The sequence below is a fragment of the Clarias gariepinus genome, chromosome 14 (assembly GCF_024256425.1).
Source record: "Clarias gariepinus isolate MV-2021 ecotype Netherlands chromosome 14, CGAR_prim_01v2, whole genome shotgun sequence".
NCBI lineage: Eukaryota > Metazoa > Chordata > Actinopteri > Siluriformes > Clariidae > Clarias > Clarias gariepinus.
In genome coordinates this window covers 8407119-8421210 of record NC_071113.1, presented here as the reverse complement: position 1 = coordinate 8421210, position 14092 = coordinate 8407119, and the positions used below count along the sequence as shown (strand labels likewise).

Genomic DNA, 14092 nt, shown 5'->3' with positions numbered 1-14092 from the left:
TTGGTAGATTGTAGAATTCATGGATCCATCTATCATAGCAAGCCTTCCAGGTCCTGAAGCAGCAAAACAACCCCAGACCATCACACTACCACCACCATATTTTACTGTTGGTATGATGTTCTTTTTTTGAAATGCTGTGTTACTTTTACGCCAGATGTAACGGGACACGCACCTTCCAAAAAGTTCAACTTTTGTCTCGTTGGTCCACAAGGTATTTTCCCAAAAGTCTTGGCAATCATTAAAATGTTTTTTAGCAAAATTGAGAGGAGCCTTAATGTTCTTTTTGCTTAAAAGTGGTTTGCGCCTTGGAAATCTTTCTTATGGTGGAGTCGTGAACACTGACCTTAATTGAGGCAAGTGAGGCCTGCAGTTCTTTAGATGTTGTCCTGGGGTCTTTTGTGGCCTCTCGGATGAGTTGTCTCTGCGCTCTTGGGGTAATTTTGGTCGGCCGGCCACTCCTGGGAAGGTTCACCACTGTTCCATGTTTTTGCCATTTGTGGATAATGGCTCTCACTGTGGTTCGCTGGAGTCCCAAAGCTTTAGAAATGGCTTTATAACCTTTACCAGACTGATAGATCTCAATTACTTTTGTTCTCATTTGTTCCTGAATTTCTTTGGATCTTGGCATGATGTCTAGCCTTTGAGGTGCTTTTGGTCTAATTCTCTGTGTCAGGTAGCTCCTATTTAAGTGATTTCTTGTTCGAAACAGGTGTGGCAGTAATCAGGCCTGGGGGTGACTACAGAAATTGAACTCAGATGTGATAAACCACAGTTAAGTTATTTTTTAACAAGGGGGGCAATCACTTTTTCACACAGGGCCATTTAGATTTGGATTGTTTTTCTCCCTAAATAATAAAAACCATCATTTAAAAACTGCATTTTGTGTTTACTTGTGTTATCTTTGACTAATAGTTAAATGTGTTTGATGATCAGAAACATTTTGTGTGACAAACATGCAAAAGAATAAGAAATCAGGAAGGGGGCAAATAGTTTTTCACACCACTGTACCTGTAAGGACATGTATGATGGACAGACTACATCTAAAGATTGGCAATACTTAAGCAATATCACACAAGTGTGAGTGCTGTTGTGATGAATATCAGCATGGCTGTGATGTCATCGTAGGCACGAGGGTGTAGTCTGAGTACAGAAGGCATCAGAGCCGCGCTCACGTTCAGCACTCCCTCTGTGTGTTATTGTTTTAATACAACAATTGTTACCAACAACCAAGTCCTGCTTGAGGAATTCCAGCCACCACTAGCGAAGCTGGCGACCAGTGGTGTCAAAAGTATTCACATTCATTACTTGAGTGGAAGTATAGATACTGGGGTTTAAAAAGACTTCTTTAGAAGTTGAAGTATCAACTCAAGTTTTTTAACTCAAGTAAAAGTGTAAAAGTACTGGTTTCAAAACTACTTAAAGTATAAAAGTAACATGAGGGGGAAAAGCATTAAGGATAAAACCTAAGGCTTGGTGCTTGGTTGTGACATTTCGCTCGAATCTTGAGTCTCTATCACAGACATCTTCGTCTACTTATCACAACCTTATCAACCGAAATTACTATTTAATTCAAACGTCCTTGCTGGTGTGTGTGACGTGACATCATGTGCAGGTGCGATGGATCGCGTACCAACCAATAGGGTGTCGGAATGGTGTGTTTATACTTCTCATCCAACCACAATCTAATTCGCTCCATCCAGATGGTGCGACTTATCCAGATGTTTTTTGTTTGTTTGTTTTTTGAATGACAAGCTGAAATAAAATAGGAGTAACAAAGCTATTTTTAAAATGTAAGAAGCAGAAAGTACAGATAATTGCGTGAAAATGTAAGGAGTAGAAGTAAAAAGTCGGCTAAAAAATAATTACTCCAGTAAAGTATAGATACCCAAAAGTTCTACTTAAGTAAGGTAACAAAGTGTTTGTACTTCGTTACTTGACACCTCTGCGGGCGACTGACAGTTGACAACCAACAGTTAAAGTAGTTTTAAGTTCTAACCGCTACTATGTAGGAGAATAAACCATAGAGGTGGTGAACAGTCGTGTACATCTCTTTATATTTCCACTTATTCTCCTTAAGCATATCAACTCCATTGGAACAACTTGGTAGCAATTATTAAGAAGACATAGTATTATTTAAAATGACATGACGTTGTCAGATACAGTACAAAGAATTTGGGATCACTTTCTAACTATATGGTCATTCTTGATTTTTTTTTTTTTCTACAATAATTTGAACAGTTGAGATCAAAATGTATCTGCTACTTCTGCTTTGTAAATCCTTCATAACGGCTCTAATCTGAGGTGCTGTTTGTTAATTTTGGTGATTTCTGAGGCTGGTAACTCTAAATGAGCTTCTCCTCTCCTTCTCCAAAAAGAAATTTGCGAGTGATCCCATTCTTTTGGAAAGTGCTTCCATGGCTGGTTTTGAGTGTGAGTATTTACATGCAACAGCTCTCTCTCTCTCCTCAGTACTACGGAGTGATGGATATAATTCATTAACGTCTCAGCACTGTAAGCATGACTCCAATTAGATTGCTCGGGTGAAATTAACTGTTGTATAATGAATTATACTGTAATAGATCACTAGATAATTGTTGATATGGTGAAGTATGCCGTAAGGAGTCAGTACGTTTTCTGCCACAAGAACATCATTAAATATAATTATAAACAGTTAAAAAAAAGCATGACTTGTCTGCAACTGAAAAAAAAACAAAGAAACTCCACTCACGTCAGGCGGAATCAAACCAACCCTTTGCTGATTCTGATTTCCTCAATTAATTGTTGGCATTTTTGTTAAAGCAGCCGTCAAAATCCTAACAATTGGTAAAAAAAATAAAAAATCTAACCAAAAAGCAAATACATTCATCACTATAATTGGAATTTCTACAATAACTTGAAGATTCCTTAAACGCTTTTTGACAAACTTCTGTGAGTCCATTGATGGCTGTTTACTCATTTAGAGTTAAAAGACAAAATACTGTACACAGATCGTAATATAATATAATAATATTATATATTATATAATAAAAAATCATTCAAATTTTTTTTGAGATACCAAAAAAGTGTCTATGTCTAGAAGAGCATAACTGCTGATAAATGACAAGCTCGCTCCACAAATTTTTAAATGTTTTATTAAAAATAAACATTACTAAAAATAACATTTTACAGAAGGCTCAGACAACTAATATTTCCATACACACAGAGAAACACTGAGGGTTTTTCCCGTTACAGGCAGGCAGCACTTTCTGTTAGATTGCACGAAATGTTCTTCATCTTCCCTGTCGTAAAAGTATTACATCTCAGTTCTTAAAAACGAACCTCATCGAAAAGCAATTGTGTGCTTGGGCTGGATGCCAAGCCTATCCTCAGTCTGCTGAAAGGGCACTAAGGTGCGAGTTATGAGATTAAATATAACGATAATCTAAACACAACACTATAATCCTGAGCAATAAACAGTTTTTTTTTTTTACAGTAGGGTTGCAGGAAGGAAACCAACCCAGTTGCATACTAGTTGAATGTGTTGTGAAGAATGAAAGCTTTGTAAAATACTGCTGATGGTTTGTGTTCTTACTAGAATTGTCTTTTAGAAGTTCTTTTAGAGGTGTTTCTTGCTTGGTAAACTCAGGGCTCCGGATACACAGTACGGGATGATGCTGACGGTGACCAGAGGTACGGTGGCGCTCTTACAGAACGAGAGCAGGTAGAAGAGCGCTGCCGTGTGCGTCGGCGGCTTGATGGAGTCGAAGAGGTGGAGCAGGAGGAGAGAGCCGAGTACGCAGCCGATCCTAAAGGGGGCGCTGGTACTCTTCTTGCTCTCCGTGTAGAGGGGCGAATGCAGGCCCAGACCCAGCCCGAACAGGGTGCCCATGTTACGCAGCAGGCTTGCGAACGGCGTCGTGTCCAGGTGGACCCAGGCTGGGTTCACGCACCATTTCTGCGCTTTTTCCAAAGTCCACAGCAGATCCACACCTACGGCCTTTAACAGGATGTAAAATCCCACCGCGAATGCCAGCAGGAACAAAGTGATGTTGAAGTACCTCTGCAGGCTGGCGTAGTAGATCCACCTCTGTCTGTTGAAGACTTCAGCCACGATCATACCTGTCAGGGAGACCCGAGATTTTTAGTTCGTTTGGTCCCAGTCCGGCTCAGAAGTTCCATAGAGACTGAATTGTAAAAGAGAACTGACCTGTTATTACACCAGCAATGACCTGATGAGGGAAATGAGCAGCGAGGAAGACTCTGGAGAGACAAACGCAGATCTGAACGGTCCAGAAAAGAGTCCAGAGTGTGCCACGCAAGTACCTGGAACATTTAAGGGGGAAAAAAACAAACATTTTAACATTAGGAGTGCATGGATACCAATAATTGTATTGTTTGATTCAGGGCTCACTTACTTAAAACCGTGAAGATTCTGATACCACTACATGCTATTAGATGTATTTTTTTAAGATCTCAAAGGAAGGAACTATGATACCCTTATACGATCCAAAGTAGCGTGTTATAACCTCTTAAGTGTAAAACTTATGAGAACTGTCTTTGCTATAGTAGCTGCACATGGCAGGTACCAACAACCTGGCTAACCTTAGCTAAGGGAAAATTAGAGTCCTTATCGTAATAATGTAAACATGCTCAGCAACAAGAAATTCCAACACTCTGAAGACGATAAAACTTAGCTTTAGAGAAACACTTTCTAAAAAAAACAAGGTAGCTCGTATAACTTGTTAGTGCAACATATTTTAAATAAACAAACCTAGCCTAGTAACCTATTAGCGTATGTGCTTTTCAAATGCTCCTTGATATCCCTTTACTAATTTTGGCTTCAGTACTCCAGTGCACCCCTATTTCATCTTAAGCTAAATATTGTTTAATGAGAAATTGATCATTGCTATTAACGTAAGTCTCTTACAGTGCCTTCGTGGAATCTGTTGTCTTTCTGCTCAGCATGATGGTCAGGATGGAGGTGACCATGGCATAGTAAACTCCAGCTGCGCCCATAGCATGACCCGATGGACTACCTGCATCAGCCACATGAGCAAACCATTAATGAGGTCAAATCAAAGCCAAGTCATAGTCATGAGGTTTAATCTGTAGTGCGTATACTGTATAGTGGTGTGGTTAAAAGTCATGTGGTTTGGGGTGTGTGGTGATGAGAGGACGCACCTGGGCCCGTCTCACAGGTCACGGGAAACTGTTCAATGTGCGGTACGGAAATGTTGCTGTAGTAGGGTGTCTCGTGGACCCACCAGTAGGGCCGCTCTCCAAATAGGATCCTTTATTTCAGAAATTGGAGGGGAAACAATTATTATAAATTATTGTATGTAAGCCATGAAAACTTGGTGTAACAAAATCATAGAGAAAACATGTTATTCTAGTGATCACCATATAGGGATTTTGTTTTTTTAACAGAAAATAATACTTGATATACATTTATATACTTTTATTTTTATATATATATTGTACTATATATGTAGTTCACCATGCCTTACCATTTGAAGACAAGGTTGAGCCAATCCCCGACCACAGCCACCCAGATGAGTTTGATGCCCACAGATGCCCTGAGGTGAAACCAAATAGGAAAGAAGATGAAGAATGTGTTGCGCAGATCAGCGGCGAAGGAGACGAACAGAAACCAGTCCTGTGCATCTTTGTAGTTAGTCTGTAGATACTGCGTGGCAGTCACACCATAGTCATGCATAGCATCCATCATGGCGTTCATTCCGATGGCGTTCCTCTTCCAAAAAACTAAAGCCAAATGTTGATTGGAGAGAGTGAACAAGAGAGAGAAAGAGAGAGAGAGAGGAGTGATGTCTTTGAGCATGCTGGCTCTAGGCTTTATATCAGCAGGCCCACCAGCTGAACGCATGGACAACGCTGATCTTTGGACCTTGCACATGTGTAATAAAACAGAGGGGACAGAGAGAAGGGGAAAAAAAGTTAGATACAGTTAACAAACAGCCTGTTTGTTGGACACCTGACAGGACAAAAACAAGTTAAGGGGCGGAAGAGAAATTATAGGAATGCGACTTGGATTGAACCCCAAACCCTGCAAAATAAGTGGGACCTTATTAATCGCCATTAGTTACCATGTCTACATCTTCTTTTTCTTCTTCTTATTATTCTTATAATTATTATCATATCTTTAGTTGTAAGCCAATTTAAAACTGGTTAAACAGATTTTATTTTATTATTGAGTTTTTTTTAATTATCGTGTCCTGCAGATTCTTAAATGTTTTCAGTTAAATTGTTTATTAATTAATTAATAAAAATAAAATTTGATCTAGTAAATTTGCATATAATTGTACCAATTTGATATAACGCCAAATATAAATAAGAAATACTTTATTTATCCGGTAGCTTAACTATTTGTGATAAAGTCTACGCCTAAAAGTTCACCATTACGTCCTTATCGCTCCAGTGATCTAGGGTAGCCCATCAGAGCGTCTGAATATGATGTGCAAAGCAGAATTTCAGTTGTACATTCATTTTGTTAAGTCATGTGCAGTTCATTTAAAATATGCAGTAAAAACAGCAGTAAAATTACATATCCTCTTATATGGTAAATTAGTGATGGAGCCTTCAATGACACTTCAATGGCGCTGTTCAATGACACAATCTAAAAATAACCTGTTTTAATTCCTGTTTTAAAACTTGTTAAAAAAATCATAATCTACATCATGAAATTTCAGTTTTTTTTCCCAAGCATAAGTACTAAAGTTACTATTGATTTGCATTCATCTTTGTGTGAGAACAGAGATATTGGGTTTTAATCATTTTAAAGCAATTATCAGCTTTATTATTAAGAGTTTAAACCCAGCACTGGAAAATATCCAGGGCGATAAATGTGGTACTGTATTAATTACTTATGTTTTTTTTTTTAAACAGATCTACTAAAGAATGAATTAAAAATATATATATTAATATTATCATATAATACTGAAAAAAAAATGTCAGTCCTAGAATACCCTTATTTGTTTGGTTTGATGACGTTAGTGTCTCCATGTGACATCATCCCCTGTGTGTCTGGACCAATCATCTTAGCGCATGTTTTTTGTTATCAATCCTGGCCCCCTTCACCATCACAGCGGGTGAAAAGGTCATGGACCCTTGAGACTCCTGGATTCAGCAGGAGCCATGTAAACATAATGATCCGGCCTTGAATAAAGTCCAGCTGCCAGAGGTAAAACCGTCAAGTCTGGACGCTTGAATCCCCGTCATTTGTGCGTCAGTGATTGTGCTGGGCTAAGCGCCCTGCATTTGTAGTCACTGAGTCATGGATCTGCTCCATAGTTGGGGGGTGAGCCTGGCGGTTTATTTGCAGAAAGAATACATTGCCTATGATAGTTGGTTTCAGCTCATTTCCTATGGGGCGGACCTCCATACCACTTTCTTCATCTTCTTCCCCATCTGGTTCCACCTGAAAAGAGATGTTGGCATCAAGCTCATCTGGGTGGGCGTGGTTGGGGACTGGCTTAACCTGGTGCTAAAATGGTAAGAGGTTCGGAAATTTGGAAACATGTTTACACTTTTATTCAAACTGCTTTGCATCTCAGTGACGTTTTGGTTTGCAGGGTTCTTTTCGGAGAACGGCCTTATTGGTGGGTCCATGAAACCAGGTTTTATGGCACTGACCCAGCCCCTGCCCTCAGGCAGCTTCCCATCACGTGTGAGACTGGACCAGGTATTATGCATGACACAATGCAACACTCGTTAATGCTATTATCTTTAATCATATTGATTAATGTTGCACAGTCAGTGCATTTTTCTTATTGTAAATGGTTGTGCAACTCAGACTCTGACTAGATGATGATGATGTCTTAATTGTTATCTTAATGCTATACTCTAAGGACTACCTTTGAAATCAATAAGTTGATAGGAATAAATCATTAACCTGAATTAAACTGGTATGGTTGGATGAAATGACTTTTCCTACATTGGCCCTTTGTATGACCCTAATCTTATCTTGATAGGCCGTAGTATAAGACATTTGTAGTTATATTGTTTACTATGCATTGATAGAGACAGATGCCTAAAGTGGTTCACGGATTTTGCACCACTATTTGCATGGTTAACTCTGCAATCTGTCAAATCCATTATCTGAATAGAAAAAAAAGAAGCATTTCTTGACAAGTTTAAAAACCAAACCCTAAAAAAACAAACTTCTTTTTGCTTCTTTTTCCTTAAGGAAGTCCTTCTGGACATGCAATGGGCTCTGCTGCGGTAGGGTATGCAATGGTCACATCAATGCTATCCATAGCTGCTCAGAGAAAACCTTCTGCTTTGCATTACTGGTGAGTTTTCAGCAAAGGGAGGCACCTGCCAAATCTAACAACCTCACTTGAGATTTTCTTTATTTTATTATTTCTTATATACATTTTTTTAGCATGTCATGATAAAGGCTTCAGCATAAAATACAGTCGTTCTCAAAAGTTAGTACACCCTCTTTTAAATCTATGTGTTTTTGTGTAAAATATTATCTGATCTTTGCTAGTCTTATTATTAGTCAATATAAATTATTTCACCGTGCCATTATTTATTTACCATGGTGAACCCCCTAAAAAAAAAAAATAATAATACTTGTGGGCAATACCCATTACCCCATGATTAATAGCTTGTAGATTCACCATTAGCATCAATAATTTACAGTAATTTTTTCCTGTATGACTTTATTGGGGAGAAATTTTGGACCATTCTTCAGTTCATTGAGGTATTATGCACAGCTCTTTTAAGGTCCTGCTACATCATTTCAATTGGGTTGAAATGTGTCTTTGACCAGGTCATTCCAAAACCTTGATGTTTTTGACAGATGGCCTTGTACTTGCCTTTAAAATACTCTAATATACAGGGGAGTTCATGGATGAACTGTGCATTGACTTTGTCCTGTGGCTGCAAAACAAACCCAAAGCATCAACCGTCCACTGCCGTGCTTGACAATAGGTGTTACTAAAAATAATGCTTGGTATTCCTTAATCATGGCGCTGGGCATTAACGCCAAATGCATGGACAAATAGTTACTGTATGCGTGTTCTTTATAGGCAGAAAAGATTTCTCCTGGCAACCATTCCAAAACAAACCATACAAACAGAATTGTGCTTGTTGTATTTGCCTAATACTAAGATTCACTTTAATCATATGATATTTATTATTATTATTATTATTATTATTATTATTATTATTATTATTAAGAGATAATAATGTGTGTTTTAACTTTTGAACATGACTGTAGATGAAATTTACAAAGGTTGCATGAAGAAAAACATCTTTGCATGCTTGTGAGCTTGAATAGTTTTTGATGTTTTTCACTGATCATTGCATATAAGTTTTCTACAATTGCTAGTGGCACCATAAAAAAAGATGCCAGTTTCCATGTAGAAGACCATGTTTAGCACACCAAAAAGTTCAACCATCATGTGTATGACACAATAAGAAAAGCCTCCACATGGGGTGTGTAGCATCACAATGCATCCTAATGTTTATGGAAGTCAGCCAACCATCATGCTGATCAAGTATCCTCAGGTACTGCACAAGTGTTATAACCTAGATTTGATGCATCTTCTACACCCAGGCTTTTACAGGTGGGGCTATGGACGCTGTTGGGGCTGGTAGAGCTGTTAGTCTGCATGTCACGTGTTTATGTTGCTGCCCACTTCCCCCACCAGGTTATATGTGGAGTTATCTCAGGTGGGTGGACAATTCTTGCTTGACATTGTTATTCCTTCATCTAAGCTGTATTACCTAAGAGGCTTTCATAAATCATCAAACACCATCTTGTCTTCGGATGCCAGGTATCACTGTAGCTGAGATATTCTCAAGACAGCAGTGGATTTACAAGACCAGACTCCATAGGTACTTCAGCATCTCTCTGTTCCTGCTGGTTTTTGCCGTGGGATTGTATGTCCTCCTAAAGGCTGTGGGTGTGGATCTGCTGTGGACTTTGGAAAAAGCGCAGAAATGGTGCGTGAACCCAACCTGGGTCCACTTGGATACGACGCCCTTCGCCAGCCTGATGCGCAACGTGGGCAGCTTGTTTGGTCTGGGCTTGGGCCTGCACTCACCGCTCTATACCAAGAGCACAAGCGCCTCATTCAGAATGGGTTGTATTTCCATATCATTAGTTCTTCTGCAACTCCTGGACTTTTTAAGTTTCCCGTCAGATAACCATATCATTTTTTACATTCTGTCATTTACAAAAAGTGCAGTTGCCCTTTTAGTTCCTACCATACTTGTTCCTAGATGTTTGTCTTTTCTTGTGCAGGAAAATAAAATTGAAAAGGCTTTATAGAAAAAAAAAAATGAAGTGGTTGACATTGGCGAGTGATAAATGCTCAGGTACTTATCTGTGCACGTCTACAGCATCAGGTTTTACCCTGTCAAGTTCGTTAAATGTACTTCAGAAGCCACTTACATCACACATACGGTTTAGTATTTAAATAAAAAATGATCATAATTAAAATCTCATGCTTAGGAACTTTTCAGCCAAAGCCGTTCCCCTGCAAATTCTCAACAGTTTGATTATCTGAGAATGACTGGGCTGAATGTCTAGCTTGATTCTTAATATAAGACTGCAATAATGACATTTTCTTAAGATGGAAGTGTGGTATGATTTGCTTTGCTTCTGCTAAGGCGTTTATTCAGTTGTTGGTTTAAAAAAAAAAAAAAGTCCACTTGGGGAATCTCCTTCATATCTTCTGAATGAGTCTAACCCATTCACTAAAGCCAATAAGAAAACATGTCCAAAGGTCTTTCTATCAGCTCTAACAGCTTGTACTCTGTACTGCTCACCGAACATAGTGTTCTACATGCGTAGAATTGTAAAATGCTGAGTTACTAATTGCCACTGGGACCATGCAAGTCCAGCTGTTACAACTGTATTGTATAGATTTTTTTTTTTGAGATTATAGATGTGTTTTTTAAATTTAATAAATCCTAAACTTCTATGTGTATTTAAGTGAAAAATGGAATACAGGTATAATTTTAAAGAGAATATTATATTCTGGTATTCTCTCATTAGTGGGGGAAATCCCAGCAATTAATAACAAAGGAATTAATCCTTTTTAGGAATTTAAAACATCAGTCTGTGTTGGAGCCATAACACAAGCAATCCTTTATACTTGGATGAAACTTTTTTCTTTTCATACTAATTGAATATTTGTATTACACTGATCTATATTAAACCAAACCTAATGTCTAATGAAAGATAATGCATTGATGGCATCTGTGCTTGCAAAAATGTTTTTATTATTATTATTAATCATTATTAATTATAATTATTATTTTATTTATTTATAATTATTATAATTATTATTATTATTTATTTATTTATTTATTTTCCCCACAACATTACCAGTCAAATATTTAGACCCGCTAGATTAAATATCCATATATTCTTCATTGTCTAAAATATTTTGTTTAATCATTTCAACTGGTTTACTCACTCACTGTTGTCAGAGTTGTGAATTTTTAAACATGAGACATAAATACATGCCTAGATACCACACATGCATGTTCATTCACTCTTGGATCTGGCGTGTATTTGGAAGGTGTGAGGAAAACAGAACGAGGAGAAATTAATGTGACCCTGGAGGGAAATAAATGTTGTAACATTGCATATGCGCAATGGAGAACTATGAAACCTATCAAACGATACCACGGCAAATGCATGCCATAATCAAAGCAAAAGGCGGTCAAACTAAATGTAGGAACGTGCAGCTTTTTATTGGCTGTGCAGTGTATATTAAATCAAGGCCAAAAAATGGTTAAATATGTCTTCTGACAAGGTTGTTTAAGAAAATAAGAAGCTACTTACTGCACCAGTTAGGGTTGAATAACCTGCTATTAGCTGACACAGAAATTGAATTGAATACCTTTTGCTTAGTTAAATCCAAGTGATGACCTTTGTGTTTGGGCTGGGTGGTGTACACATATAAAACTTGTTTTTGGAACCTTTTCATCTGTACCGCTTTATCCTGTATACAGGGTCACGAGGGGCCTCAAACCTATCCAATAAAACTTAGGGCATTAAGCAGGGTACACCCTGAACGGGGTGCCAATTCATCGCCAGGCACACACACATACACACACGTTCATTCGCACACTACGGGCAATTTGGGAACGCCGATTAGCCTAATTTGCATGTCTTTGGACTGTGGGAGGAAACTGGAGGAAAAGCCACCAGGCACAGGAAGAACCTGCACAAAGACCCAAGCCAGGAATTGAACCAGACCCTGGAGGTGCAAAGCAACAGAGCTAACCACTTAGCCACTGTGCCACCATATAAATATATATATATGTACACTACTGTTCAAAAGTTTAAGAACACTTGCAATTTTTTTTGTTTTTGTTTGGTGATTTATTTTCTACATTCCACAACAATACTGGGGATTTCAAAACTATAAAATAACACATATGGGATTAGGTAATTATGTAACAACAAGAAAAACAACAGTTAGTTGTTATTTTAAGACACAGAGGTCAGCCTTTCTGTAATAGTTCTTGCAAGAACAGTATTGTCAAGTGCATTTGCAAAATCCGTCAAGCACCATAATGAAACTGGCTCTCATGAAGGCCATCCCAGGTGGGCGAGACCAAAACCTACCTCTGCCGCAGACGAGAAGTTCATTTAGAGTTATCAGCCTGAAAAATTACATTTTTTTCTTTTGATTCTGGCTTTTTTAGAATAACAAATGTGTGTTCACAAATTCGTAGAATTTGTTTACATTATGACTATATATACATAAATTGGCTTATATATCTTTACATGTTAATATGTACTTTTTTGTAAAAAAACTTTTCTTTCAAATTAGTCTGACCTTTTTTACCTTATATATTTACCTTGAGTGGAAATTCTGCCCTTAATTTATATATGTTGAACTGAAACAAAAAAAGTTTCATATATTAAGTTAGATGAGAAATTAAAAAGTAGATCATGCACCATGCAGCATTTTTAAATGAAATAGTACGGAGTTTGGAAAAGTGATTTTTCAAAGTTTTGCTTATTTGCAGATTTACAACGGAATCTATTTATATTATAAATGCAATAATTAATGCTGCATAGTATCTCATATCCATAGAAATAATATGTTTAATAATATATTCATAATTTCATTCAGGAATGGTGCATTACTGTAGCACACCGTACCAAAGATGACATACTGTAGCAGTGGCATTGAGGCAATAGAGAAGATAACTTAACTGAAGTGACTATTATAGAAAGAAAAAAAAAATCCATATTTAAATGCTTCCACTTGTTTTGCACACTGCAAACCCCTCTCTAAGCACATTCTCATACTGAGAGCCACAATTAAATATTAACCAGCTTGTTGTTCTCTTTTAGCCCTTTACCTCCACTGCACCTCTTGAGCAGGACATTTTGTTTGTACGACTGGAAGACCTGAGGATCAGCACCGTGTTACATCACAGACTGTGCAAACAAGCTTATCAATGTTTTGCACTCCTGCACGAAGATTACGTGCAAAGTGTGAACCAAACACTTTTTTAAAGAAATACTAAATTAATAATATTAAACAAAATATTCCAGGTTAGGAATACAAGCAGTAAATATTGGTCCTAATGAGACGTGTTTCGATTACAAAAGGTAAAAAATATATATTTTTTATATATATATAAATAGGTCAGTCAGTGCCCTAGCCATGTGCTGCTATTTCGCTCTGACACATACACTCTCTGACACATACTGCATCCTTATCATTTGATCATCGCTGTTTTTGGCACTTCTGTGCTGTGGTTCTGGAAGTCTGTCAATGGGTTATTGGAGATTAATTTACTCCTAGACTTGAATGCATTAACTTTAAAAGAGCAGGCACACATTAACATCTACCTGGCATCTGCGAGAGCTGACGTAGCTGGATGTGCGATGTGACGTCGCTATAAAGCTAAGAAAAGTCAGTTGAGCAACAGCAGTCCATGTGGAACATCACTGGATGCTGAGCGAGGTAACGGATGTTAGGACGCGACTTTATTCACAACATGGTATGTTTTCTTATTCGACATTACTTTTTTTTTATTTTGTGACTAGGGATGTGAAACAATAAAAGAAAAAAAAACAACTAAAAACATAAAAAATATATTTGACAAA

At 37.7% G+C, this 14092-nt stretch overlaps 2 protein-coding genes across 2 annotated transcripts; one reads left to right on the top strand and one right to left on the bottom strand.

Annotated features, from left to right (window-relative positions):
- Window positions 1–3114: 3114 nt before the first annotated feature.
- LOC128541284 (glucose-6-phosphatase catalytic subunit 1) lies at window positions 3115–5789 on the bottom strand. The gene is made up of 5 exons (XM_053511633.1): window positions 5487–5789; window positions 5161–5270; window positions 4907–5015; window positions 4187–4302; window positions 3115–4098 (listed from the first exon to the last, which is right to left on the bottom strand). Exons 1-5 carry the CDS (start codon window positions 5714–5716, stop codon window positions 3596–3598), a joined length of 1068 nt encoding a protein of 355 aa, XP_053367608.1. The 5' UTR covers window positions 5717–5789; the 3' UTR covers window positions 3115–3595.
- A 1393-nt stretch (window positions 5790–7182) lies between these two features.
- On the top strand, window positions 7183–10883 carry g6pc1a.1 (glucose-6-phosphatase catalytic subunit 1a, tandem duplicate 1). The gene is made up of 5 exons (XM_053511657.1): window positions 7183–7488; window positions 7569–7678; window positions 8183–8288; window positions 9563–9678; window positions 9783–10883. The coding sequence occupies exons 1-5, from the start codon at window positions 7271–7273 to the stop codon at window positions 10277–10279; spliced, it is 1047 nt and encodes a 348-aa protein (XP_053367632.1). The 5' UTR covers window positions 7183–7270; the 3' UTR covers window positions 10280–10883.
- Window positions 10884–14092: the final 3209 nt, after the last annotated feature.

Bases quoted from the DNA above. Each gene is read 5' to 3' on its own strand.
- LOC128541284 (XM_053511633.1), bottom strand. From the start codon at position 5,716: ATGAACGCCATGATGGATGCTATGCATGACTATGGTGTGACTGCCACG. The intron at 5,016-5,160 runs GTGCGTCCTCTC...TGGCTGATGCAG, and splicing joins GACCTGTGAGACGGGCCCAG to GTAGTCCATCGGGTCATGCT. The intron at 4,303-4,906 runs GTAAGAGACTTA...TAAATGTTCCAG, and splicing joins ACAGATTCCACGAAGGCACT to GTACTTGCGTGGCACACTCT.
- g6pc1a.1 (XM_053511657.1), top strand. From the start codon at position 7,271: ATGGATCTGCTCCATAGTTGGGGGGTGAGCCTGGCGGTTTATTTGCAG. The intron at 7,679-8,182 runs GTATTATGCATG...TTTTTCCTTAAG, and splicing joins CACGTGTGAGACTGGACCAG to GAAGTCCTTCTGGACATGCA. The intron at 9,679-9,782 runs GTGGGTGGACAA...TTCGGATGCCAG, and splicing joins TATATGTGGAGTTATCTCAG to GTATCACTGTAGCTGAGATA.